The sequence below is a fragment of the Lemur catta genome, chromosome 7 (assembly GCF_020740605.2).
Source record: "Lemur catta isolate mLemCat1 chromosome 7, mLemCat1.pri, whole genome shotgun sequence".
NCBI lineage: Eukaryota > Metazoa > Chordata > Mammalia > Primates > Lemuridae > Lemur > Lemur catta.
This window is the reverse complement of record NC_059134.1, coordinates 47,805,553-47,830,711: the sequence shown is the minus strand read 5'-3', so window position 1 is coordinate 47,830,711 and position 25,159 is coordinate 47,805,553. Positions and strand designations below refer to the sequence as shown.

The window sequence follows — 25,159 nt, the reverse complement described above, 5'->3', positions numbered from 1 at the left end:
GTCAGGAGAACTGTTTCATAATAAAGGTGATTTGGCCATAATTCTTGAAATTGCTTTGAAAAATTTACAAAAAATTGAACCCTTGAAGAAAGCTTACTAGTTGGAATTCAGAATGACTGGACACAAGAGACTGGGTAAAACTCATGATCCTTTGCTGACAAAGCAACCTACATTGAGAATACAGAAATCCTCCTGTCCTGACTGCTACAAATTCCTGAGCAGAAATTATTGCTGCAGAACAGGCCCCCTTCCTCCAAAAAAAGATGTTATATATATCAGCCTTATACTAAAAAATATTTTATAATCATGAACATGGTAACACAGTAAGAATTAAGAAATAAGCATATAAAGACTATAATTAAGAAAGAATCATATTCTTATAGTTTAGTGAATAAATTATTAAAGAATAGTAAGAGATTTATTTCTTGACAAAGGCCTGAATGAACTGAAAGCCTTAATCCAATGTTTTAAAAATCCAATATTTCGTGTACATCTCACTGATTAGATTCTTCTACCCAAAAAGATAATCAATAATAGGCCTGAAGGAGAGATCAAATATTCTATTATAAATGGAACACCTAACCAGTCTTCCAAAAACCTAGAAGTTCACTCATTTTAGAGTATCAAGTCATTAGCATGTGATTTGCACATTTTCCCAATACACAGGATGTATTAAATAAAATCAATTAACCTCGTTTTATCTCTATGCCTATTGTTTGCTTCACAGCATACTCCTAATCAGTAGTTGACCATAAAAAGTATTCTATTTCTCACTCCAGAATGTGCTTTCTTTGTGCCTCGTGGATTAATGAATATTTTCCAATATCAAGAGTTTGCGGCTTCATGCTTTCAAATAACCCTCTCAACAAAGGTCAAGATGACCTTTGTGGGGAATTTTAACTCTAAAAAATTCTTTAATAAATTATCTATTTTACTTTGACTTATAGAAATTGCAAAAGTTTAAAAACTGTTTTTTTCCCATTGCACCCACAGGAAGATTCAGTACTTAACTTTTTTGAGTTTTATTGGCTATGGGGGAAAAAAACACCTGAAGTTTTGTGAAATGGAAAAAGCATCTGGTTATAGTACTGGTATGGCAAAAATGAAAGATCAAACACAAATTTGGCAAAATGTATGCAAAAGGAATAAAATGCCCACACAGGTGCACTCAATAAATTCAGGTACAAGTGTACCTCATTTTACTGTGTTTCACTCTATTGTACTTTGCTTTTCATAAATTGAAGGTTTGTGACAATCCTGCATCAAACAGCTCTGTTGGCACCATTGTTCCAAAAGCACGTGCTCATTTCATGTCTTTGTGTCACATTTTGGTAATTCTCCTAATATTTCAAACTTTTTCATTATTATTTTATCTGCTATAGTGATCTGTGACCAGTGAACTTTGATGTTGCTATTGTAATTGTTTTGGGTTGCCACAAACCAAGCCCACATAAGAAGGTATACTTAATTGATAAATGTTGTATGTGTTCTGACTGCTCCACTGACCAGCCATTCTTCCACTTCCTTCCCTCTCCTTGGGCCCCCCTATTCCCTGAAAAACAACAATACTGAAATTAGGCCAATTAATAACTCTACAATGGCCTCTAAGTGTTCAAGTGAAAGAAAGAGTCACACATTTCTCACTCTCAAAAGCTAGACATGACTAAGCTTAATGAGGAAGGCACATTGAAAACCTAGATGGTCCTAAAGCTAAGCTTCTTGTGCCAGTTAACCAACTTGTGAATGCAAAAGAAAAGTTCTTGAAGGAAATTAAAAGAGCTACTCTGGAGAACACATGAATGATAAGAAAGCAAAACAGACTTATTGCAGATATAAAGAAAGTCTTAGTGGTCTGGACAGATCAAACCAACCATAACATTCCCTTAAGCCAAAGCCTAATCCAGAGGAAGGCCCTAATGCTCTTCAATTCTATGAAGGGTGAGAGAGGTGAGGAAGTTACAGAAGAAAAGTTGGAAGCTAGCAGAAGTTGGTTCATGAGATTTAAGGAAGGAAGCCATCTCCATAATACGAAAGCACAAGGTGAAGCACAAAGTGCTGATGTAGAAGCCACAGCAAGTTATCCAGAAGACCTAGCTAAGATAATTGATGAAGGTGACTACATTAAACAACAGATTCTCAATTCAGACAGGATTATAGTAGAAGAAGACACCATCTAGGACTTTCATAGCTAGAGAGGAAAAGTCAATGCCTGGCTTCAAAGCTTCCAAGGACAGGCTGACTCTCTTCTTAGAGGCTAACGCAGCTGGTGACTTTATATTGTAGCCAACACTCATTTACCATTCCACAAATCCTAAGGCACTTAAGAATTATGCTAAATCTACTCTATCTGTGCTCTATAAGTGGAACAACAAAGCCTAGATGATGGCACATCTGTTTACGACATGGTTTACTGCATATTTTAAGCCCACTGTTGAAAACTACTGCTCAGAAAAAAAGATTCCTTTTAAAATATAACTCCTCGTGACAACACACTCTAGTCACCCCCCAAGAGTTATAATGAAAATGTGCAAAGAGATTAATGTTGTTTTCATGCCTGCTAACACAACATCCATTCTGCAGCCCATGGAACAAGGAGGAATTTCACCTTTCAAATCTTACTACATAAGAAATACATTTTGTAAAGTTATCATGCTATACATAGTGATTCCTCTGATACAGCTAAGCACAGTAAATTGAAAACCTTCTGGAAAGGATTCACCATTCTAGATGGCATCAAGAACATCCATGATTCATGGGAGGTCAAAATATCAACATTAACAGCAGTTCAGAAGAAGTTTATTTCAATCCTCATAGATGACATTGAGGGATTCAAGTCTTCCATGAAGTAACTGCAGATGGGGTGGAAATAGCAAGAAAACTAGAATCAGAGACCAGGCAAAGTGGCTCTCGCCTGTAATCCTAGCACTCTGGGAGGCCGAGGCAGGAGGTTCGTTTGAGCTCAGGAGTTCAAGACCAGCCTGAGCAAGAGTGAGACCCCATCTCTACTAAAAATGGAAAGAAATTAGCTGGACAACTAAAAATATATATAGAAAAAATTAGCTGGGCATGGTGGTGCATACTTGTAGTCCCAGCTACTTGGGAGGCTGAGGCAGAAGGATTGCTTGAGCCCAGGAGTTTGAGGTTGCTGTGAGCTAGGCTGATGCCACGGCACTCTAGCCCAGGCAACAGAGTGAGACTCTGTCGAAAGAAAAAGAAAGAAAGAAAGAAAGAAAGAAAGAAAGAGAGAGAGAGAGAGAGAGAGAGAGAGAGAGAGAGAGAGAGAGAAAGAAAGAAAGAAAGAAAGAAAGAAAGAAAGAAAGAGAGAGAGAGAGAGAGAGAGAAATAAAGAAGGAAAGAAAGAAAGAAAGAGAGAGAGAGAGACAGAGAGAGGGAGGGAGGGAGGGAGGGAGGGAGGAAGGGAGGAAGGAAGGAAGGAAGGGAGGGAAAGAAAGGAAGGAAGGAAGAAAGGAAGAAAGGAAGAAAGGAAGAAAGAAAGAAAGAAAGAAAGAAAGAAAGAAAGAAAGAAAGAAAGAAAGAAAGAAAGAAAGAAAGAAAGAAAGAAAAGAAAACTAGAATCAGAAGGAGATATGACTGAATTGCTACAATCTCAGGATAAAACTGGAATGGATGAGGAGTTTCTTATGGATAAGCAAAGAAAATGGCTTCTTGAGATGGAATCTACTCCTGGTGAAGATGCTGTGAACATTTTTGAAATGACAACAAAGGATTTAGACTATTACATAAACTTAGTTGATAAACCAGTAGCAGGGTTTGAGAGAATTGACTCCAATTTTGAAAGATGTTCTACTGCGGGTATAATGCAATCAAACAGCATCTCACGCTACAAAGAAATCTTTTGTGAAAGGAAGAGTCAATTGGGGCAAACTTCATTGCTGTCTTACTTTAAGAAATTGAACCTTCAACAACCATCACCCTGATCAGTCAGCAGCCATCAACACTGAGGCAAGACCCTTCACCAGCAAAAAGATTAAAACTTGCTGAATGTTCAGATGATTATTAGCATTTTTTAACAATAAAGTATTCTTTAAGGAATTTACATTTTTTAAACATAATGCTATTGCAAACTTAGTAGACTACAGTATAATGTAAACATAACTTTTATATTCACTAGGAAACCAAAACATTTGCATGACTTACATTATTGAGATATTTGCTTCATTGTGGTGGTCTGGAACCTAACCCACAATATATCTGAAGTATGCTTACACATATTTTCCCCGTTAATGATTCTGAAGAAAATTTCAAGAGCTTAAGGAAAGCTAGAGATAGAAAGAGAGTATGCCCAGATAAGGAAAGTCAAATGTAAATTAGTGAGATAGTACAAAAAAAGTTAAGCCACAAAGTGCAGGAAACAAATAATGTAAGAAGAAAACTTTAAATGAGGAAAGAATAAACAGAATAGTTCTAAGGTCCTTTCCCCATAGAGAAGAAAGAAAAACAGTAATGTCACTTTTATGAAGTATAGATCCAACTAAAGCAAAGACATTAATTAAGACTGTGACCCCAGGAAGCAATAATCTCAATATCAAGGGTACCTATGAGATATATGGCAATATCATATCTCATAATTCTAACTGTGCAACATTATTCAGCTTCCCCTTAAGATACAATGTCAAAACATATAACTATGAAAATATAGTATTTAACTTTTAGTATGCAGTAAAATCTGTTTATACATCCTCCATTACATGTCTGAGAACAGTTGCAAAAATAAATTCAAAGGAAACAAAGTGTCATCTAAATGAATAACATCAAGAAGACTTCTATACCAGTTTAAAAGAAGCTGTAAAGATAATAGAATAATTTTTTAAAAAACATAAAAATGAGCATCTCTCTTAAAGTATCAAAGGCATTGATTTCTTTCAAATACTTAATTACAATTAGGAGAATAAAAAACTGTACAAAAAAGAAACCTCCATATACTAAAAAATTTTGAAGTATACTTTATCCTTAAAACAGCAACTTTCTGACCAGGCAGGGTGGCTCTCGCCTGTAATCCTAGCACTCTGGGAGGCTCAGGTGGCTGTAATCCTAGCACTCTGGAAGGCTGAGGTGGGACCAGCCTGAGCAAGAGCAAGACCCAGTCTCTACCAAAAACAGAAAAAAATTAGCTAGGTGTGGTGGTATGCACCTGTAGTCCTAGCTACTTGGGAGGCTAAAGAAGAAGGATCACTTGAGCCCATGAGTTTGAGATTGTAGTGAGCTACCATGACGCCAATGCATTCTACCCACGGTGACAGAGATTTTGCCAAAAAAAAAAAACACCAGCATCTTTCCACCGAAAACACAGGGAGGGACACAACTATCATTAACTTTTATTTCTTACATTAACCCAACATGAAATCATATCAGATCAATTCAAGAAGATGTTGAAATAGACCCTTGCCACACACTATTATCTTGCATCATATCATAGAATACAATTTATCTTGAATTGGTTCTAAATTTTCACAAATTAAAATATGTCAAAGATTGTCCTAAGGGCTCAGCTGGGAGCAAATCAAGTTACTAGTGTAGATGAGAGAATCCTGAATGAAAAACAACTGGTGAGGGAAAAAAATCTCTAACAGAGAAACAGAAGAGTCTTGTTGATAAAACTGAGATGTATAAAAATGTGAAGAGACTGTAGTGGGAGAGTTAGGAAGCAATATAATAAAGCAAAAGAGCAGTGAATATGGGGATTTGAGGTACTGCAGTTTCAGCTTATCCAGAGAAGACAAGAATAGCACCTAGAAATGGGCTTAGTGAGAGTTCACACCCATTCCCACTTTCTACCATGATTGTATGTCATCAGTGAGGGAATCTCCTCTCTACTTTGATAACAATACACTAAATAAACACCAAATAAAAATCTTTCTTATGAAAATTCCATATTTTAATAATAAATTCAATAATGAATAAACACTTGGCTCAATGGGGATATTGTTTAAAATCACATAAAGTCTAGCTCTTTCTTCATATCTATCACATGTAACAATGAAGAAAGAAAAAGATTCAAGATGATGAAGGACAGTGCTGCCTGCAGAATAAATCTAGGTTAAACTTTAAAATATTTTTCTTATATTAAATAAACAGTAGAGATAGACTTAGCCAATTAAAAATATAATTCACATGTAATAACTTTTGGCTAGTTTATAATATTCAAAAAGACATATCTTAATACTACCAGTTTTAAGAGAGTTAAAAGCAAGAAAAATTATTTCTGTAGCTAGATCAGTTTATAAGGAAAATTACATAATGCATATACTTTAGTATCATACAAATACATACTTATTTTGCTATCACTTGTTGATTCCTTTAAAAATTTGATCCATTACATCAATTCATTGTTAAAGAAGGAAGGAAGAGAAGAAGGGAGGGAGGGAGAAGAAAAAGAGGAAAAGAAAAGAGGAAGCCTCTATAATATTTTCTTATAAAGTATCATAATTTTCAATAATGTATCAGCAATTTCTGTAACAGTTCTTTAAAGGTAAAGAAACTCAGTATATTGGGTTTGGAAACCTTAAGTTCACCCTGCTTAGTTAAGTTATACCTATAACACCAATTGCGCTTCCTCCTCCTCCTTCCCACATATATTTTTATCCCTTTCTCTCTCTTCCCTCTCTTCTTTCTCTCTCTCCCTTCCCATTCTTGCTCCCTCTCCCTTCTTTTTTCTCTTCTCTCTCTCTCTCACACACATACATATACAAAACGTACTTAATTCACTTCTTAGTCTAAAATAAGACAGTCCAATAGGAACTGTCTAGAGAAGTGGTAGAAAGAATAAAAACACACACGAACACATGAAGCTAAATAACTCAGAGAGCCATATCGTTTATTGGCTACATTCCCAAAACCATCTTTGTTCTAGATAAACCAACCATGTCAGGTCTGGACAAGTGTGTGGCTCCAAAACCTCATAGAGAGTTTACTTCTCTCAGTGATATTATGAGAAACAAGAAGGGAAAGATCTATGTTAACCCAAGAGAGTTCCAGAGTGTTGGTATAAATTTTTATTCAAAACACTCAAGAAACTCTTTATAGTTCATTTCATCTTCCATATCATGCCAAAAACGAAAACAAAAAACACCAAAATGGTTTCACTAGGATCCTTTGGAACAAAGTTAACAGAGGATAGATCTAGGCTAAATTGAATCCCCAAGGAATGACCTGTAACTATGCGTCAGGAACACACTAGATCTTGATTAATTCCAATAATAAAAGTTAAGGAGAAAAAAAGCAGCTGTTTGCTTCATTTGTGGAACTTGCTACTAATGTTTTTGGATAATGCATGTATCTGGAAAAGCATAACCATTACCAAAGTTGTGTTTTATCACAAAAGTGAAGATTTACACTAGAATAAATCCAAATATAAAATCTTTTTAATCAAAAGATAAATTATAAAGCTATAATTTTGTTCGGTGCAAACAAAATTACGTTGCTATCTTTTACAAATATATAATTAGTTTGATAAATATTAAGTCCATGGGGAAGAGCTCTACTGTACAAGTTTCTATTTTTAAAGATTGTTTAAAAGTAACCTTTAAGAAGCTAAGAAAACAAGCTAAGGAAAATTCCAAATCTGCGGTACTCTATCCTTATTACAAATGGTGATAAATAAACAACCTAATTTGTGAAATTGCAAATATCTATAACTAAATACTACAGTCTACTTCATTTTACTTTAGCAAAATATTACTGAATGATGTACCACTAAAAAGATAGTATTACAATTAATATTTCCCCCAAAGTGAAGCAAAATTCTATTCTCAAATGGAATACAATTTAAATTACAAATATCAGAACAAAGAAAAAGGAGAAACATATAGGAACCTCATAGCCCACCTTTCTTCTTGACTGGCATTCTTGAGTCTTTCCACTGCCACAGGATCAAGATCTCTTTTCAGGTCTCACCTTGATCCAGCTGGATTGAGGCCAACAGCCTGGTAACTGTTGCAAACCACTTCACTGTTCAGTTTTGAAATCCAAGCTGAGTCTTCTATTTCAGATAAAGAAAATAATGATGTATTTTTTCCACAACTAAACTTTTTACACTTCCCACAGGGTTTAGAGAAAAATAACTTTTGAGTTTTTCAAGTTTTTCAATTTTTATAAAATATTTATACTGTTTTAAAAAGCTGAAAAAATTATTGTAAGCATAGAAAACATTATTAAAACTCCTCTTCAGGCAGCAACATTTTTGGAAGTTCAATGACTAATTCAATTAAGGCACAAACCAAATTTAGACAGCTGTCTCATTACTTTTATACATGACCAAATTCAAAGATGAACTGGATGATGATAAAGATGCTCAGTTCTTCAGAGAAAAATGTAATCCCCCCCAAAAAAATACTTTTAAAAACCTCTTTGATCTATAAAAAGGTGGGTGAGTTTGAACAGTTTTCTGGGGCAGAACACAGACTGAAAGCCCCCCTTCTGTTTACTGGATCAGAAGTTCCAGATCTCACCCCCCTCAGTAAAACAGGAGCCAGCTTGCTGTCACTTTCATTTTTTTCTTCTGTGCTCTCCAAGCCCCCCAGGCTTGATCCTTAATGCCCCTCTGATTCTGATCCTCCCATGTATTAACTGAGAGGATTGAAAAAAAGGAAAGCAATCCCTTGGCATGGAGACATTAAAGTGACAGTGCTACTCAATGGGCACTTGATGCAGCATGAGTTGGCGAAGCGGATTTCTTCACACTGGAGTCATTCACATCATGCCATCTCTTCGCATCCAAGCAGCTCCCTATCCAGCGAGGAAAAACAGAGACTGTTCGAGAGGAGAAGTCAAACCTTCCCCCAAAGGTGTTTTCAGAGACGCTGTAGTAGTATTAGACATGTAAGCATAAGCTATGCAAATGGTCCGCGATTTTCTAAATGTGACAGTAGCAGCTGCTTGGCTTTCACATCCACCCTTTCTCTCAATCTCTCTTCAAACTACCCACCTTCCTTTTGCAGAAAAGACACATTTCTCTGCCACCGCTGGCCACCCCTGCCCACACCCCGTTCTTTTATAGAGGAGCACTGTAATGTCCTGCACCCTCCACGCGATGAAATGTTTCCTCAGGCAGGAGAAACAGCAGCACAAGAAATTATATAACTCTCGAATTTGGCTTCTCTAAGACATGGAGACTGGAGGGTCGGGGGTTGCCGGTCTGGGAGATACTGCTGGGCATTTAACGTGCACAAAACAGTGCCGGGCCTCCTCGCAGTGCCTCCCACCCTGAAAAACTGGCTGACAAGCGGGTCTTCTCGGGGCACAAGGGGCAAATTTTTCTGCAGTTGCTTTCCGAGCGGGGCGAGAGAATGAAACCTGAGGGGACTAAAGACTAGAGCGAGTCAGACAGCTGCGAGGGGAGGAGGCGAGTCAGGGCTGCTCTGGCAGCGCTGGGCGGCCGACGGGGGGCTCTGAGGGGGAGGTGCCCGAGAAGCGGAGCCTTGACACAAACACACGGGCCGGTAAAAGTGGTGAGCGCCCTCAAAGAGTGAAAGGGACGAGTAGCTAGCTACTCCCCAGCTAACGAAACTGCCCTGAGGAGAGGCGAGCGCGCAGCAACATTCCTACGCTCGGGCCGCCGCACGTTCCCCTCAGGACGAGAAAAGAAGAGGGAGGTAGGCTGACAAATAGCAGGGGGAGGAAATAATGGGCTGGTGGGGGGCGGGCCCAGAGGCGTCTGGACCTTGTCGAAGCCAATGAGTGGCCGTAAGGTCTGGGCGTCATGTCCAATCACAGCCAGGATGGAGGGCGCGGCGTTTGACTTAGTGGGGGCAGGGCTGGGCTGCCAGTGGGAGGCGTGAGCCGTGAGACCGCACCACCTCCCGCCCAGAGCGTTTTGGGTCCCCGCCCACCTGCAAGTCACGTGAGCCGCAAGATGGCGGCGCTCGGGCGTGATGTTGGGGCTGACCTGAGGGATGCAGGTGTGGTGCCGCTGGGAGCTGGGGAAGCGCCCAAGGTAGGCAGAAACCCGAGTTAGTATGGGCCATGGTTTCTGCAGCCTCAAAGTGTTGCCGGGCCCTGTACTAAGATGATTCACGAAAAGGGAATTAAAAAGCTAAAAGAGTACAGCTCCCAAGCCCGTGCAAGGCACAGTGGATTAAGTTTCCATTTGCTAGGAAAAGAGGCGAAGAGACAGTAGAAGACCTGAAGTCAAGTCCTTATTATCTGCAGCTTGTTTTCTCTTGTCTCTGGGCCTTTGCACAGGCCATTTCTTCAACTTAGAATATTTCCCTGCTCCTGACCCCTCCCAACTACCTCGTAAAATTCTCTCGGATATTGGTTTAAATGGCATGACCTCGACTAGATTGTTTTCCTTTCCTTTCCTTTTTTTTTTTTTTTTTTTTTTTGAGACAGAGTCTCACTCTGTTGCCCAGGCTAGAGTGCCGTGGCGTCAGCCTATCTCACAGCAACCTCAAACTCCTGGGCTCAAGTGATCCTCCTGCCTCAGCCTCCCCAGTAGCTGGGACTACAGGCATGGGCCACCGTGCCTGGCTAATTTTTTCTGTATATTTTTAGTCCAGCTAATTTCCTTCTATTTTTAGTAGAGACGGGGTCTTGCCCTTGCTCAGGCTGGTCTCAAACTCCTGACCTCAAACCACCCTCCTGCCTCTGCCCCCCAGAATGCTAGGATTACAGGCGTGAGTCACGGCGCCGGGGGCGTATTTTCCTATAGGCTTTTTTTTTTTTTTTTACATCCCCATTATGCGTTTAAATTTCCTGCTTTTTTTGTTCTGACTCCCACTAGTTTGTGGATTCCTCAGAACATTGACTTTATCTTGATTACCCGGGAGCTTGGCATAGGCCAGGTGCTCCCTAAATGATGAGCGAGTATTGAATAAAATTCTGAAGGTCAGATGAAGTAATACACATGAAGATACCACAAAACCATAAAGTCCTTTGCAAACTATAAACCTACATAAATGCACTGTTACTGGCATAAGGGTGGTGACCAGTTGAGTGGCCTTGGCTTAGTTAATTTGTAGATAAAGTGTTGGTTATGCTTACCAACAGGGTAAGGGATATACCGTGATCACAAAGCTGGATTTCCCAAGGCAAGGCTTATCCATCTCACTCTGGATGTGCTGACCCCTCCCATTTTTCCAAATGAGGGAAACCCAGCAGCATAATATGTGGTAGTGGGGAACTGTGTTTGTGCTCTCCCATGGTAAAAATATTTGTAAAAAGAAAAAGAAAGATGTTGGTTGTAGCAAAATATTTACGTTTTAAACTTAAAATGAAAGCAGTCCATTCTTTTGACAATGCTTTGCAAAGTCAGGGACAGACACTCAGTAAATGTTTGCTGTCCTGTTTTCAGTGTTTTAGTATTTAATGTCCTGTAATCTTGATCCTGGGTGTCTCTTTTCCCTATACAGAGCTTAGGATGTAAACTAGGTAGGAGATTAGTACAAGATACTGCCTGGAAGTTTTCTTTGTGGGAAGTGGGAAACTTCGATAAATTTGATGAGAGGACAACAAAAATTTATCTGAGGCTTCTGGTTAATCATCAGGTTTTTGACATTTATCTTCTTAGTACATTAGATAGGTTAGGTACAAAATCTCCCCTATATTTTACTATCTCTTCTATCACATTTTCCATTTGGATGTCAGAGAGAGGCAAAACATTAAGTCTAGTCCCTGAAAAATTGTAATTTGTAGAGGGTTTTTTTTTCCTATCCTCTTCAGATAGTTTGAAGAGAAAGAAAAAACTTCTGCAGTAGTGCAGAGAAAGAAGCTATTCCATTATTGCTCATTGCGTAACACTATAAGAAGGTCCAAAGGAGCTCATACCTGCTGTATGTTGATGCAGTGGGCAAATGAGTATTGCAGTGATCAACTGTGTGTCCACTGACTACAGTATCAGAAGCACTTGGTGTTATTAAAATGCAGATTTCTAGGCCTCATCTTACCTCTTTGAATCCAAATATCTCTGGAGGAAGTTCAAGAGACTGCATTTCAAATAAACACTCCCTGTGATTGTTGTGCACACTCAAGGTGACTGTGTTCATTATGCTTAGTCCACTCTAATTATCTTGCCTAGTATGCCTTAAATTTGAGATTTGGTATTTGCCCTTGACCATAAATGTTATTAAAATGGAGATTGGTGTAAATTTGTGAAGGGACATCGATTTTTTTTTTTATCTGTTTGGCTAATCTGGAGTAAAAAGCATTGAACTTTGTATTAACAGACCTTCACCTTACTGTTGTAGTAAACAATTGCAACCACAAATTTGAATTTGCAAGAATGTCTGTATTTCCTTGTTTAAATGAAATTAATCCCCATAATGCCAGAGTGGCAAAAGATTTAACAAACATTATTATGACTTTTCTGCAGAGACCTGAGAGTCTTACCCAGAGCAAAACATTCAGAAAGGATCCTGTCTGAGACTGCAGTTTTGTTTTTGTTTTTTACCTCATTAATTTCTGTTAAGATACTGCTAGCCAACTGGGCAAGCCCTTATGATCCATTGAGGTTGGCAGTTGTCATGTATACCACGTAGCTGTTTCTGGCAAAGGCCCTGCTTCCACCTCAAGTGCTAATAGGGAACTGTATGTGTGATTTATATAGTCCAAGGTAGCCATGATCCACTCTCTGTTTCTAGCCTGAAGCAGTCTCCCTCTTTCTGATTTTCTCTCTCACTATTCTCCCAAGACAATCTGTGTTCTGCCTCTCCAGGAAACTCAACACAATCTCCAAAATGAGCTCAGGCTTTCATGAGAAACAGAGGATAGAGATAGTTGTCCACAAGGAGTTTACACTTCCCCTAGAGCTAGAAGATCAAGAACTACAAAGGGCCTGGCTATCTTCTTGGAATGAGGAGAGAGGAAAACTGCAAGGATTATAGAAATTCAGTATATCTCACTAAGTTATCTTAAGTCCTAAGGTGAGTCAGCTGTTCAGAACCTCAGTTTTCTCATGTAAAAGTAGAGATGATCATTATCCTACCAATTTCTTGAATTATGTGAATCAAAAAGCCAGTCTAATAGATAATAAAAAGTCAGAAAATATTGATTGAATTATTTATTAACACGAAGTATGTGAAAGCAGATGGCATAGTACCTGGAACATTACTATAAATGTTTTTTAATCTGAATCTGTAGAATTTATAAGGTCTTATTTAATATTAATATCACCAGTTATTATGGCTGTGGAATTTTGTGTGTTCCAGGACATCAAGATGGCAGCATCTATGAATGATCAGCCCAGTCCTTCTCTAGGAGATGCAAAACTCAGAAGACCAATAGTCATTGAAATCATTGAAAAAAAGTTTGAATGTTTTAGAAAAGAAATGTAAGAGATACATCCAGACTGAAGTCAATAACTTTATTTGCAAATCTTTTATATTGCCATTATTTCTAAGTATCTAAGATCCTATTAACTTTATTGAGTTGCTTATGAAGAAAGGTTATTAAATAGAAGAAATGGAGGGAAACATGGACAGATGAAAATAGGGGTTTGTTAGAATATTTGGGATTGTGTATAACTTCTTCTGCTTCTTAAACAATATCCAAAATTATTGCAGTAATATTTATGCAATAAATATATTTTAATTAGAAGTAATTAGGAGAAAACCATTTTACGGAATACTTATATTTAACTGATGAGCAACTGTAATTTATCAGTTTAGGATTGATTATCTCAGCCACAATACTTAGCAAAAGGGAATGCAGATTTCATGGTGTACATACAGCCTTATGTTATCATTTTGACTTTTGAATGAATAGAGCTTAAGAATAAAATCAAAGGACAGTTGATCTTAAACTTTAGAAATTTCTGGATTTAGGTATGAGTCAGAATAAGAAAACTAGATCTGTCATATCTCTTTGGATTAGGTTTTATAAATCCTGGACAAATTATTTTAAATGTATCTAGACTAATTAAGAAATAGCTATTTTCTATAAGGCCTAACCAAATATAAACAGTTTTTTTTAGATGACCTGAAGCAAATTAATTTTTAGTAGCAGGAAATTCTTGATTTAGGTACTTCATAAAATTTGGCTACCTTGGAACATACTTTTATTTATTTGTGGCCAAAATTCTTTAAAAGAGCTCTATTTTAGAATCACCCTAGGTCATTTCAGAAAGAGAATCATATCCTCCCATTAAAATGCAAGTTCCACAAGGAGTGGGAATTTTTTTTTCTTTTCTTTCTCTTTGTTTACCGCCCCATCCTCAGCTCTTAGAAAATACTTTTCACATAGTAAATGTTCAAGAAATATTAGATGTTGAGTAAATATATAATAACAAATGACTACCTAGGAAAGGATATATCCATTAGGAAAATATTATGTTGAATTTAATTTTTCTCTTTGTGTTTTCTGTTAGGACATTAAATATATATGGAACGCTGTCCTTTGCAACAACAGCTGGTTTCTCTGGAATACTAGCAAACTTCATTTTTAGACACTGCTTCAAAGTTAAACATGATGCTTTGAAAACATACGCATCGGTGACTACACTTCCATTTTTGGCTACTATAGTTGCTGAGAAGCTCCTTTTAACTGATGCTTTATATTCAGGTAAATTTAAATTCACTAATATGTAATGTAGTTATTATGTCTAACTAAAGATACTGATTAACATATACTGTTGCTACTGCTAATAATAATCCCTTACATTTGCATATCACTGTACCACTTACAAAGTACCTTCACATATATTGTCCTATTGATCCCCACAACAGTCCTCCTAATTAGGCAGAGTAAGTAGTACTGTTTCTTTTTTACAGATAAGTAACCCAGAGGCACGTTCAAGTACATGAGAATCAACATTATATAATGGACAAAGAGTAGACTTTGGCATATAACACACATGATTTCAGGTCCTGTCTCCCACCACTTAAGTTTGTGACATTCAGCAAGTCATTTAATCTCTGAGCTTCAGTTCTCTTATCTATGAATCATTACTAATAGTACTTACCTCACAGGATTGTTGTGAGAATTAAAAGGTACTGTATGTTAAATGTCTAACACGGTATCTGTCATATTATGGGCTTCTAATGTTATTTCCTGCCTCCTTACCTTACCTTGAGTTTTACAACTAGTAATTGATGGAGGCTTTAGCCCTTATTGATTCTTCAGGTCCCTGCTTAAATATCTTTTTCCCAGGGAAACCGTCTCTGATTCCATTATAGTAGGATAGCTTTCTAAATAACATTCTCCATACACTTTACCTTCAAAGCATTGTGCACACTTACAATTATTTAAATGTTTGTCTAATGTCTTTCTTCCCCGATAGACTGTCCAGAAAGTCAGAGATCAGGTCTCTTTTATTCACCACTGTATCCCTGGCATCTAGTACATGCCTGACACATAGTAGATAGCAAAAATGTATTCACTAGAATCCAGGTGTCTGGTCTGCTAGTTTAGTATTCTTTCATTATGAAATTCCTTCTGTGACAACCACATATGGAACAGGTAATTCTCCATATGCTAAAATATAATAAAGGCATTTTTAAAATGTGATGCATTTAGCCTGTTATGTGCCATAGACTTTGAATTTCTAATATTTTTTTCTACTGTTTCATTGTCATTGAGGACAGTGCAGATAACTACTGTATGAAATAAAACACTATTTTAAAGGCTCTTATCTTGAGTTTTAAGGGGAGACTAAATTTACTTTTGTTTTTCAGATAATATAAGCGAGGAAAATTGTGTTCTTAGAAGTTCACTGATTGGCATAGTATGTGGAGTTCTATATCCCACTGGTTTGGCTTTTTCTAAAAATGGGCGTTTAGCAGTCAAGTAAGTCTATCTGTTGTTTCTTTTCTTTCTTCCTTTTTTCCCTTCCTTCCTTCTTTTTTTTTTTTTTTAAGGTTAATAAACTCTCCTTATTCTTTAGCTGTCAGTAATACATTTTAATCAATTATAGTAGTTTTGTATTTCAAATAGCTAACTTTTAACTTTTTTGCTATCTGCTTGAGACACCTAGAATGGAAATTATCAGTTGAAGAGAAATCAACAAACTTTGGATAAAATGTATCCAGGAGAAGTGGTAACTCTTTTTTCTTTTTAGGTACCATACTGTTCCACTGCCACCAAAAGGAAGGGTTTTACTGCATTGGACACTGCTTTGTCAGACAGAGGTGAAAGCAATGGCAATTCCTCTAATCTTTCAGACAACGTTTGGAATATTTAATGGTCTACAGAAGCATGCAGCATTTCAAAAGACACTTGAGAAAACTGCATGAAGATTAACCAATAAAACGAATGGATGCTAACTCAGCAGAAAGGATTTTTTATGATGAGGACTCAGGCATTCCTGAAAGAGTTAAAAGTAACACTGGACAGACCATTTGTTTCTGTCCCTTTTGCCTGGCATATAGTAAATAATAAATATTCAGTAATTCAATCAATAAATGTACGTTTCATCTTACATATAAGATGTAAATTTTTATTTCCTTTCAAAATGATATGTTCATTTTTCCTGGTATATATCAGATATTCAATAAATGTTTAGTAAGTCAGTAAATGTAAATGTAAACATGAAATGGAGGTTTCTTCTTTTTTCTTTATGTGTGGAAATGGGTTTGGGCTTCAAGGTCTGATCTATGCAGTTATATTAATATATTCATTAATTCGTCAAACATTTATGGGCACCTGCTATGTCTCAGGCACCATGTTACATGTAATAAGAAACAGTTCTTACCCAGAAGGAACTCAAAATTAGAGGAATGAGAAATATGAACATATAGTATGAGAGGATTTAAGAGGCATACACAAGATTCTGTGGGGGCACTGAAGGTATAACTATTAACTACTTAGGCAATAGAGGACACTGTGGGGAGAAAAAGTAACATTTGAGCTAAATTTTGAAGAAGGGATTGGAAGTTCATAGGAAGGCAAGGTATGGAAATAACATACAGCCTATTTCTCTAAACTCTGATTCACTGTTATTTACTATCTTCTTAATATTTACTAATTGTCTTTACTATTTAGTTTAAACAATATTGAGTGCCTACTTAACGTGCATTAAGATAGACACCAGGAGTACAAAGATTCACTTCCTGCCCTCAAGAAGCTTAAAATCTAAAGAAAGAGTTCACAGCATGCTTCTTTAGAGTCTCCTAAAGTGTTCCTGACTCCACACATTCATCTTAGTTAAGGAAATAAACATTGATGAGAAGAATTACAGAATAGAACCTCACATTTCATTCTCCTTGTCCTAATCTTATTCATTTTGAGATTGAAGACTCTTTTGTTTATCCAGGAAAGTTTTGATTTCTCCTTCATTTTTGGAAGACAATTTTGCAGGGTATAGTAATATCAGTTGGCATTTTTTTTCAATATTTGAACATATCATCTCACTTTCTTATAGACTGACTGCAAGATTTCTGCTCAGAAACCTGCTGGTAATCTAATAGCTCCCTTATACATGAATTGCTTTTTCTTGCTGCTTTCAAGATTCTTTCTTTGTGATTTTTGATAATTTGATTATGATATGTCTCAGCATACGTCCTTTTAGATTTATCCTAGTTGGATTTCTTTGACTTCTTAAATTTGTGTGTCTATTCCTCTCCTCAGATTTGGGAGGCTTTTGGCCATTATTTTTTTCCCACAAGATCTCTTTCTTCTTATGACACTTTTGTAATGTGTATGTTGTTCTACTTCATGGTGCTCCAAAATTTCCTTGAGCTTTCTTCATTTTTCTTCATCCTTTTTTCTCATCAGCCTCAGTAATTTTGACAGTCTTGTCTTTCAGTTTACTGATTTTTTGTTTTGTCTTGTCAAGTCTTGTTGAGTCACTCTAGTAGATTTTTCATTCAGTTATTGTATTCTTCAGTTGCAAAATTTGTTTGGTTCTTATTCATAGTTTATACCTCTTTGTTTATATTCTTTTCTACATGCATTATTTTTCTGATATCATTTAATTGTCTATTTTTGCTGTCTTAAATCATTGAGAGCAAAATTATGACAGTATGACAGTACCCTATAATTCTTTTGTAACTGATGTATCTTTTTTTAGGGTAGGTTTCTGGAGACTTACTTTGTTCATTTAAATGTATCATATTCCCTTTTTTTATGTCTCCTTTTTGATTGTTTTTTTGTGGGGTTTTTTTGGTTTGTTTGTTTGTTTTTGATTTTGGCATTTGAAGAATCAGCTACTTTTCCCAGATATTGTGGTCTGGGTTCTTATAGAAAGGACTTTCCCCATTAAGCCCAGCTAGAGACTCTGGAGACTTCTCAATCCTTTTCTGGGATTTCATCCTTTTCTGGGATTGAAGAGGTTTTTGGGTTTCTATTCAGGAGCTCCTCCTGGTATCTGCCTTTGTTAATGTGGCCTCCCCAGAAGCAGATGCTAGGGTCATGCTTCTTGTACAGTCTGGAGAACCATGAGCCAAATAAACCTCTTTTTAAATTACCCAGTCTCAGGTATTCCTTCATAGCAACACAAAACTAACTAAAACACAAAAGTTGAGGGTGTTTATCTTCATTATTTACAAGAAATGCCAAAAGGAATTCTTCAAGTTAAAGGGAAAAGATAATCATACAGAGATATTGCTCCAGAAAGGGAATCCACACAGAATCCCATAGGCATATGAACAGCTCGAATGGGGTGCCTTTCTGAGATACCAGAGAACTGAGAGCACATCTGCAGATGCTGCATGTCTCCAAGGAGGAATAGAGGAGCCCAGGCACTTCCACAGACCCCTAGGAAGGTCCCCACCACCCTTCTGTGGGCTTATGTTGAGACTGACACATGAAGAGAGAGCATTTTCCAGTTTCTTGCCCAAGCTGCTTGCCTGGATGGGGCCTCAGCTTCTCCAGTCACAGGACCAAGGTCCCATTTTGAGAGTTTAACACTGGGTTGCACCCCACACTCAGGCTCAGTTTAGACTGGCAAGGCTACTACCTCTTCCTGGCTGCAGAGGGACAGGGAAACCAGGCTTTTCAACACGTATCTAAAACAATACCCACCACCCTGCAATGCGCTGCTGTGAGACCAAGTCTTGAGTAAGCTGCACTCCCCACAGTTTCCTGTCAATGCAGCCTGCCTGGGCAGGGTCCTCCTTCTCTGGTCACAGGCCTAAGACACTATTTGGGGATTTTAAAGCTGAGCTGCATCTTGGGCTGAGTTTGGGCTGAGGCACCTGCAGCCACCACCCAGCTGAGGCAGGACAGGGAAGCTCAAGCTCTCCTACACACACCTAGGACAATTCCCACCACCCTGCTATAGTCTCCTCTGAGACTGAGATATGAACGGACTGCACACCCCACAGTTTCTTGTTCGTGCCGCTCACCTGAAAAGGGTTCCACCCTCTTTGACTGCAGCCCACAGCTGACACCATTTTGAGAGTTTAACACTAGGCTGCACCCCACCCTTGGGCTGAGTTCAAGATGATGTGGCTGCAGCCACCACTCAGTTAGGAAGGGACAGGAGAGAGCAAGCTCTCCTAAGCACACTTAGGACAATACCTACTGACCTGTTACAGGCATCTGTGGGGCTGGAGACTAGACTGCCCAATCTATTGCAGCTCCCAGTAACACCAATATAGACCACTTGGCTCCTAGTGGGTGGTTGTACCACCACTACTGCCACCTCCCACAAAACACCAGCTGCTCATGGGCCTGAGAACCCATTCACACAACCAGCCCTCTCCTCCAAATACTAGCTTTTGAATAAGCCCCCTGAAAGACCAAGAATTGGTCCTCCAGGACAAACTTACACTGCCATAAGCATAAACTGCTCTGGGACCTCAAATCAGGCACACAGAGCCCACTGCTGCCACTACTGGGGCCTGAAGATGGGCTCAGCTAGTATTCAAGCCTCCAGCAAAACTTCACCATGGCCTCACTAATAATTGTGCCCTAAGCCATCACAGAAATCACAGATTCCACACAAACAGAAACCAAAAGCAAGCAGGAGTAGCTATACTTACATTAGGTAAAACAGAATGAAATCAAAAACAGTAAAAAAAAAAAAAATACAGAGAAGGTCATTACATGATGATAAAGGGATCAATTCAGCAAGAGGATATAACAATCCTAAATCCACATGCACCCAACATTGGAGCACCCAGTATCACAAAAGAAATGCTACTACACCAAAAGAGACAGACAGCAACACAATAATAGTGGATGACTTCAACACCCCACTCACAGCACTAGACAGATCACTGAGACAGAAAATGCAACAAACATTGAAATTAAATTAGACTTTAAACCAAATAGATTTAACAGGAATTTACAGAACATTCTACACAGCAACTACAGATTATACGTTCTTTTCATCAACACTTCTCCAAAATAGACCACATGTTATACCACAAAACAAGTCTTAAGAAATTTTTAAAAATCAAAATCATATCAAGTATCTTCTTAGACCACAGCAGAATAAAAATGGAAATCAATACAAAGAGGAACTTCAGACACTATGCAAATACATGGAAATTAAACAACATGCTCCTGAACCATCACTGGATCAATGAAGAAATAAAGATAGAAATATAAAACTTTTTTGAAATGAATGAAAATGAAAACATAACATACCAAAACCTGCGGAACACAGAAAAAGTAGTGCTAACAGGGAATTTTATAGCATTAAATGATTACATCAAAAAAGTAGAAAGATCACAAACTGATAGCCTAACATCACACCTCAAGGAACTAGCAAAATGAACAAACCAAACCCAAAGTTAGCAGAAGTAAGAAAATAAAAAATATTAGAGCAGAACTAAATGAAATAGAGACCAAAAAAATGCAAAGAATTAACAAAACAAAAAGTTGGTTCTTTGAAAAGATGAACAAAATTGATAAACCACTAGCTAGATTAACCAAACAAAGAAGACAGAAAATCCAAATAAACATAATCAGAATTGAAAAACAAGACACTATAACTGATAGCATAGAAATACAAAAGATTATCACAGGCCATGTGCAGTGGTTTACGCCTATCCTACCACTCTGGGAGGCCAGAGCAGGTGAATCATCTGAAGTCAGAAGTTTGAGACCATCCTGAGCAAGAGTAAGACCCCGTCACTACTAAAAATAGAAAAAATTAGCCAGGCATGGTGGTGCACATCTGTAATCCCAGCTACTTGGGAGCCTGAGGCAGGAGGATTGCTTGAGCTGAAGAGTTTGAGGTTGAAGTGAGCTATGATGACTCCACTGCATGTTAGTCAGGGTGACAGAGTGAGACTCTATCTCAGGAAAAAAAAAAAAAAGATTATCACAGACTATTATGAACAACTATAATCTCACAAACTAGAAAGGGATGAATTCCTTAAAACATACAACCTCCCATGACAGAACCAGAAAGAAACAGAATTCATGAATAGACCAATAACAAGTAGCAAGAGTGAAGCAGTAATAAAAAAATCTCCCAACAAAAAAATGCTTAGGACCAGATGGATTCACAGCTGAATTCTACCAGACATACAGAGAACTGGTGACATTGCTACTGAAACTGTTCCAACAGATCAAGAAGGAGGAAATCCTCCCTATCATTGTGATACCAAAGCCATGAAAGAATACAACAAATAAAGAAAACTACAGACCAATATCCCTCATGAACATAGATGCAAAATCCTCAACAAATACTAGTAAACCAAATCCAACAACACATTAAAAGAATAATTCACAAAAATCAAGTAGGTTTCAATCCAGGGATGCAAAGGTGGTTCAACATATTCTAGTCCTTAAATGTGATATACTACATAAACAGAATTCAAAACAAAAACCATATGATTATCTCAGTAGATGCAGAAAAGGCATTTGAAAAAATCCATCATCCCTTCAGGATAAAAACCTTCAAAAACTCAGCATAACAGGAATATGCCTCAAAATAATAACCATATATGACAAATCCACACCCAACATCATACTGAATGGGAAAAAGTTGAAAGCATTCCCCCTAAGAACTGGAACAAGACAGGATACCCAATTTCACCACTACTATTCAACATAGTACTAGAAGTCCCAGCCAGAGCAACCAGGCAAGAGAAAGAAATAAAGGACATCCAAATTGGTAAAGAGGAAATTAAATTATCTCTGCTGATATGATTTGATCCTGATATAATTTGATATACTGATATGATTTGATGCTGATATGATCTGATATGTTTGATGATATGATTCCATGCCTAGAAAATCCTATGGACTCCTCCAAAAGGCTCCCAGATTTTATAAATTAATTCAGCAAAGTCTCAGGTTATAAAATCAACATACAAAAATCAATAGCATTTCTGTACACCAAGAATGACCAAGCTGAAAAGAAAATCAAGAACTCAATCCCATTTACAATGCCTACAAATAAAATAAAGTACTTATTAATATGTTTAACCATGGAGCTGAAACATCTTTACAAGGAAAACTACAAATCACTGATGAAAGAAATCATAGATGATAAAAACAAATGGAAAAATGTTTATGGATTAAAAGAATCAATATTGTTAAAATGACCATACTGTCCAAAGCAATCTACAGACTCAATGCAATCCCTATCAAAATACCAAAGTCATTTTTCATAGAATGAGAAAAAACAATTCTAAAATTCATATGGAACCAAAAAAGAGCCCAAATACCCAAAGCAATACTAAGAAAACAAAACAAAACAAAATAAAACTGGAGGCATCACATTACCTGTCTTCAAATTATACTACAAAGCTGTAGTAATCAAAACAGCATAGTGCTGGCATAAAAGTAGACACATAGATCAATGGAACAGAATAGAGAACCCAGAAATAAAACCATATACCTATAACCAGCTAATCTTCTATAAAGCAGACAAAAAAATACAACAGGGAAAGGACACTATATTTAGTAAATGGTGCTGGAAATACTGGATAGCCATATGCAGAATAATGAAACTGGATCCATATCTCTCATCATATATAAAAGTTAACTCAAGATAGATGAAAGACTTCTTAAAAGTAAGACTTGAAACAATAAAAATCCTAGAATAAAACTAGGAAAAACTGTTCTGGATATTGGCTTAGGCAAAGAATTTATGACTAAGACCCCAAAAGTAAATGCAATAAAAACAAAAATATACAAATGGGACTTAATTAACCTATACAGTTTCTGCACAGCAACAGAAATAACGAAGAGTAAATAGACAACCTATAGAATGTGAGAAAATATTTGTAAACTATGTGTCTGACAAAGGACTAATATCCAGAAACTACAAGGAACTCAAACAACTCAGCACACAAAAAAACCACAAACAATCCTATTAAAAAATGGGAAAATTACATGAATAGGCATTTTTCAAAAGAAAAGATACAAACGGCCAAAAAACATATGAAAAAATACTCAACATCACTACTCATCAGGGAAATGCAAATTAAAACCACAGTGAAATACCATCTTACTCCAACTAGAATGACCATTATTAAAAAGTAAAAAAACAATAGATGTTGGCACAAATGCAGTAAAAAGGGAACACTTATACACTGTTGGTGGGAATGTACAATAGTATAACCTCTATGGAGATCAGTTCTCAAAGAACTAAAAGTAGTTCTACCTTTTCAATACTGTACTCCTTTTACTGGGTATCTACCCAGAGGAAAAGAAATCATTATATCAAAAAGATACCTGCACTCATGTTTATCACAGCACAATTCACAATTCAAAGATATGGAATCAAACTAAGCACCCATCAACCAATGAGTGGATGAAGAAAATGTGGTATGACTCAGTGATAAGACAGAATGAAATAATGTCTTTTGCAGCAACTTGGATGGAACTGAAGACCATCATCCTAGGTGAAGTAACTCAGGAACAGAAAAATAAATGCCTTATGTTCTCAATTATAAGGAACTAAACTATGGCTACACAAGGACACATAGAGTGGTATAATGGACATTGGAGACTCAAAAGGGGAGAAAGTGGGAGAGGTGAGGGGTCAAAAATTACATATGGGGTACAATGTTCACTATTCAGGTGATGGGTACAAAAGCCCAGATTTCACCACTATACAATATATGTGTAACAGAATTCAACTGGTGCCCTCTAATTCTATTAAAAGAAAAAAAGAAAAAAAATTAAATGAGAAGTATAATTTGCAGAAAAAATAATATAAACTCTTTGAACAATGAAACACTTTATCAGTTGCTCAGAAATTTTGGAGGACAAAAATTAAGATTTCTGAGATATGTTATGATCATGTAGTTTTTGCTATATTTAACTATTTTTGGCATAATGTTTGCTAATAGTGTTTAGATGTACCTTCTAAATCGGCACTGTCCAATAGAAATATAATGTAAGCCACATATATATTTTTTAATTTTCTAGTAGCCATACTTGAAAAGCAGAAAGAAACAAGGTATTAATTTTTATTATACATTTTATTTAACCCAATATATTTTATTTAAAATATTATCATTTCAATGTGTAATATAAAAATATTTTGTACTAGGTCTTCAAAATCTGGCATGCATTTTATACTTACCACAAATCTTAATTTGGACTAGTTACATTTCATGTGCTCAATACCCACATGTGTCTATTGGCTACAGTACTGGAATGTATAGTTGCCAGTCAAGTGTCAAGCAATCAAACAGTTCCTAAGCAGCAACATGGTGGCAGCTGCTAAGTTGACTTGCCATAATTTCATTGACTCATCTATTTTTTCTTCTTTTGAAACAAGAGCTTGCTATATTACTCAGGCTGGTCTTGAACTCCTGGCCTCAAGCAATTCTCCCACCTCAGCCCTCCCAAGTAGCTGGGATTACAGGCATGAATCACCACACGCAGATCCACACTTCTATTGATTCAGCCAGTAATGAGACCAAGAGTCCTAACAGATTTAGAGAGTTTATTAGCCATGGCACAGCAAGCAGCATGAGCTTTCATGTGCTCACTGCTTCATCTGGCCACTCAAGTCCCATAGAGATTATGTGGAGGCAGACCCAGGTGGACCCTGCACAAAGATGGATCCATGTTAAAGCTGAGGAATACCAAGCTAAGGTAATCCTCAATATTACAAGGGTGCTACAAGCAAACCTGTCCAAACTTTGTTTCTAAGAACAACAATTATCTTTATTACCCTGATTAGAAAACAAATTTGCCCTCTGACCCAGAGGGAAACACAATCTGAAGCTTCCAAGACTACTATGTAAATATCCTTGAAAGGATAGTCCAGGTCACAGAAGATTTAGAAGTGCCATTTAGAATTGTCTCCCAATAACTGGCTTTTCTCTTGAAAGCCTTCTTAGATATTCTA

The 25,159-nt window shown here is 37.2% G+C and overlaps 2 protein-coding genes and 1 non-coding gene across 5 annotated transcripts in view; 2 read left to right on the top strand and 1 right to left on the bottom strand.

The window, feature by feature from the left end:
* The window catches only part of DLG2 (discs large MAGUK scaffold protein 2), a 1,739,579-nt gene extending 1,731,661 nt beyond the window's left edge, over positions 1–7,918 (bottom strand). The window contains exon 1 of the mRNA XM_045557224.1: positions 7,846–7,918. Coding sequence (XP_045413180.1) covers positions 7,846–7,864 — 19 coding nt within the window. The 5' untranslated portion in view covers positions 7,865–7,918. The remainder of the gene's footprint in view (positions 1–7,845) is intronic.
* Positions 7,919–9,842: 1,924 nt separating this feature from the next.
* Positions 9,843–16,484, top strand: TMEM126B (transmembrane protein 126B). 3 transcript variants are annotated; one of them, XM_045555670.1, is made up of 6 exons: positions 9,867–9,952; positions 12,671–12,878; positions 13,164–13,285; positions 14,321–14,514; positions 15,627–15,738; positions 16,010–16,484. In XM_045555670.1, exons 3-6 carry the CDS (start codon positions 13,173–13,175, stop codon positions 16,182–16,184), a joined length of 594 nt encoding a protein of 197 aa, XP_045411626.1. In that variant the 5' UTR covers positions 9,867–9,952; positions 12,671–12,878; positions 13,164–13,172; the 3' UTR covers positions 16,185–16,484. The 3 variants fall into 3 exon arrangements, with proteins under 3 accessions (XP_045411625.1, XP_045411627.1, XP_045411626.1); XM_045555669.1 differs by lacking the exon at positions 12,671–12,878 and having other exon boundaries at positions 9,843–9,952; XM_045555671.1 differs by lacking the exons at positions 12,671–12,878; positions 13,164–13,285 and having other exon boundaries at positions 9,844–9,952.
* LOC123643172 lies at positions 10,998–11,160 on the top strand. The gene has a single exon (XR_006736721.1). It is a non-coding gene; the product is annotated as a U1 spliceosomal RNA (small nuclear RNA).
* Positions 16,485–25,159: the final 8,675 nt, after the last annotated feature.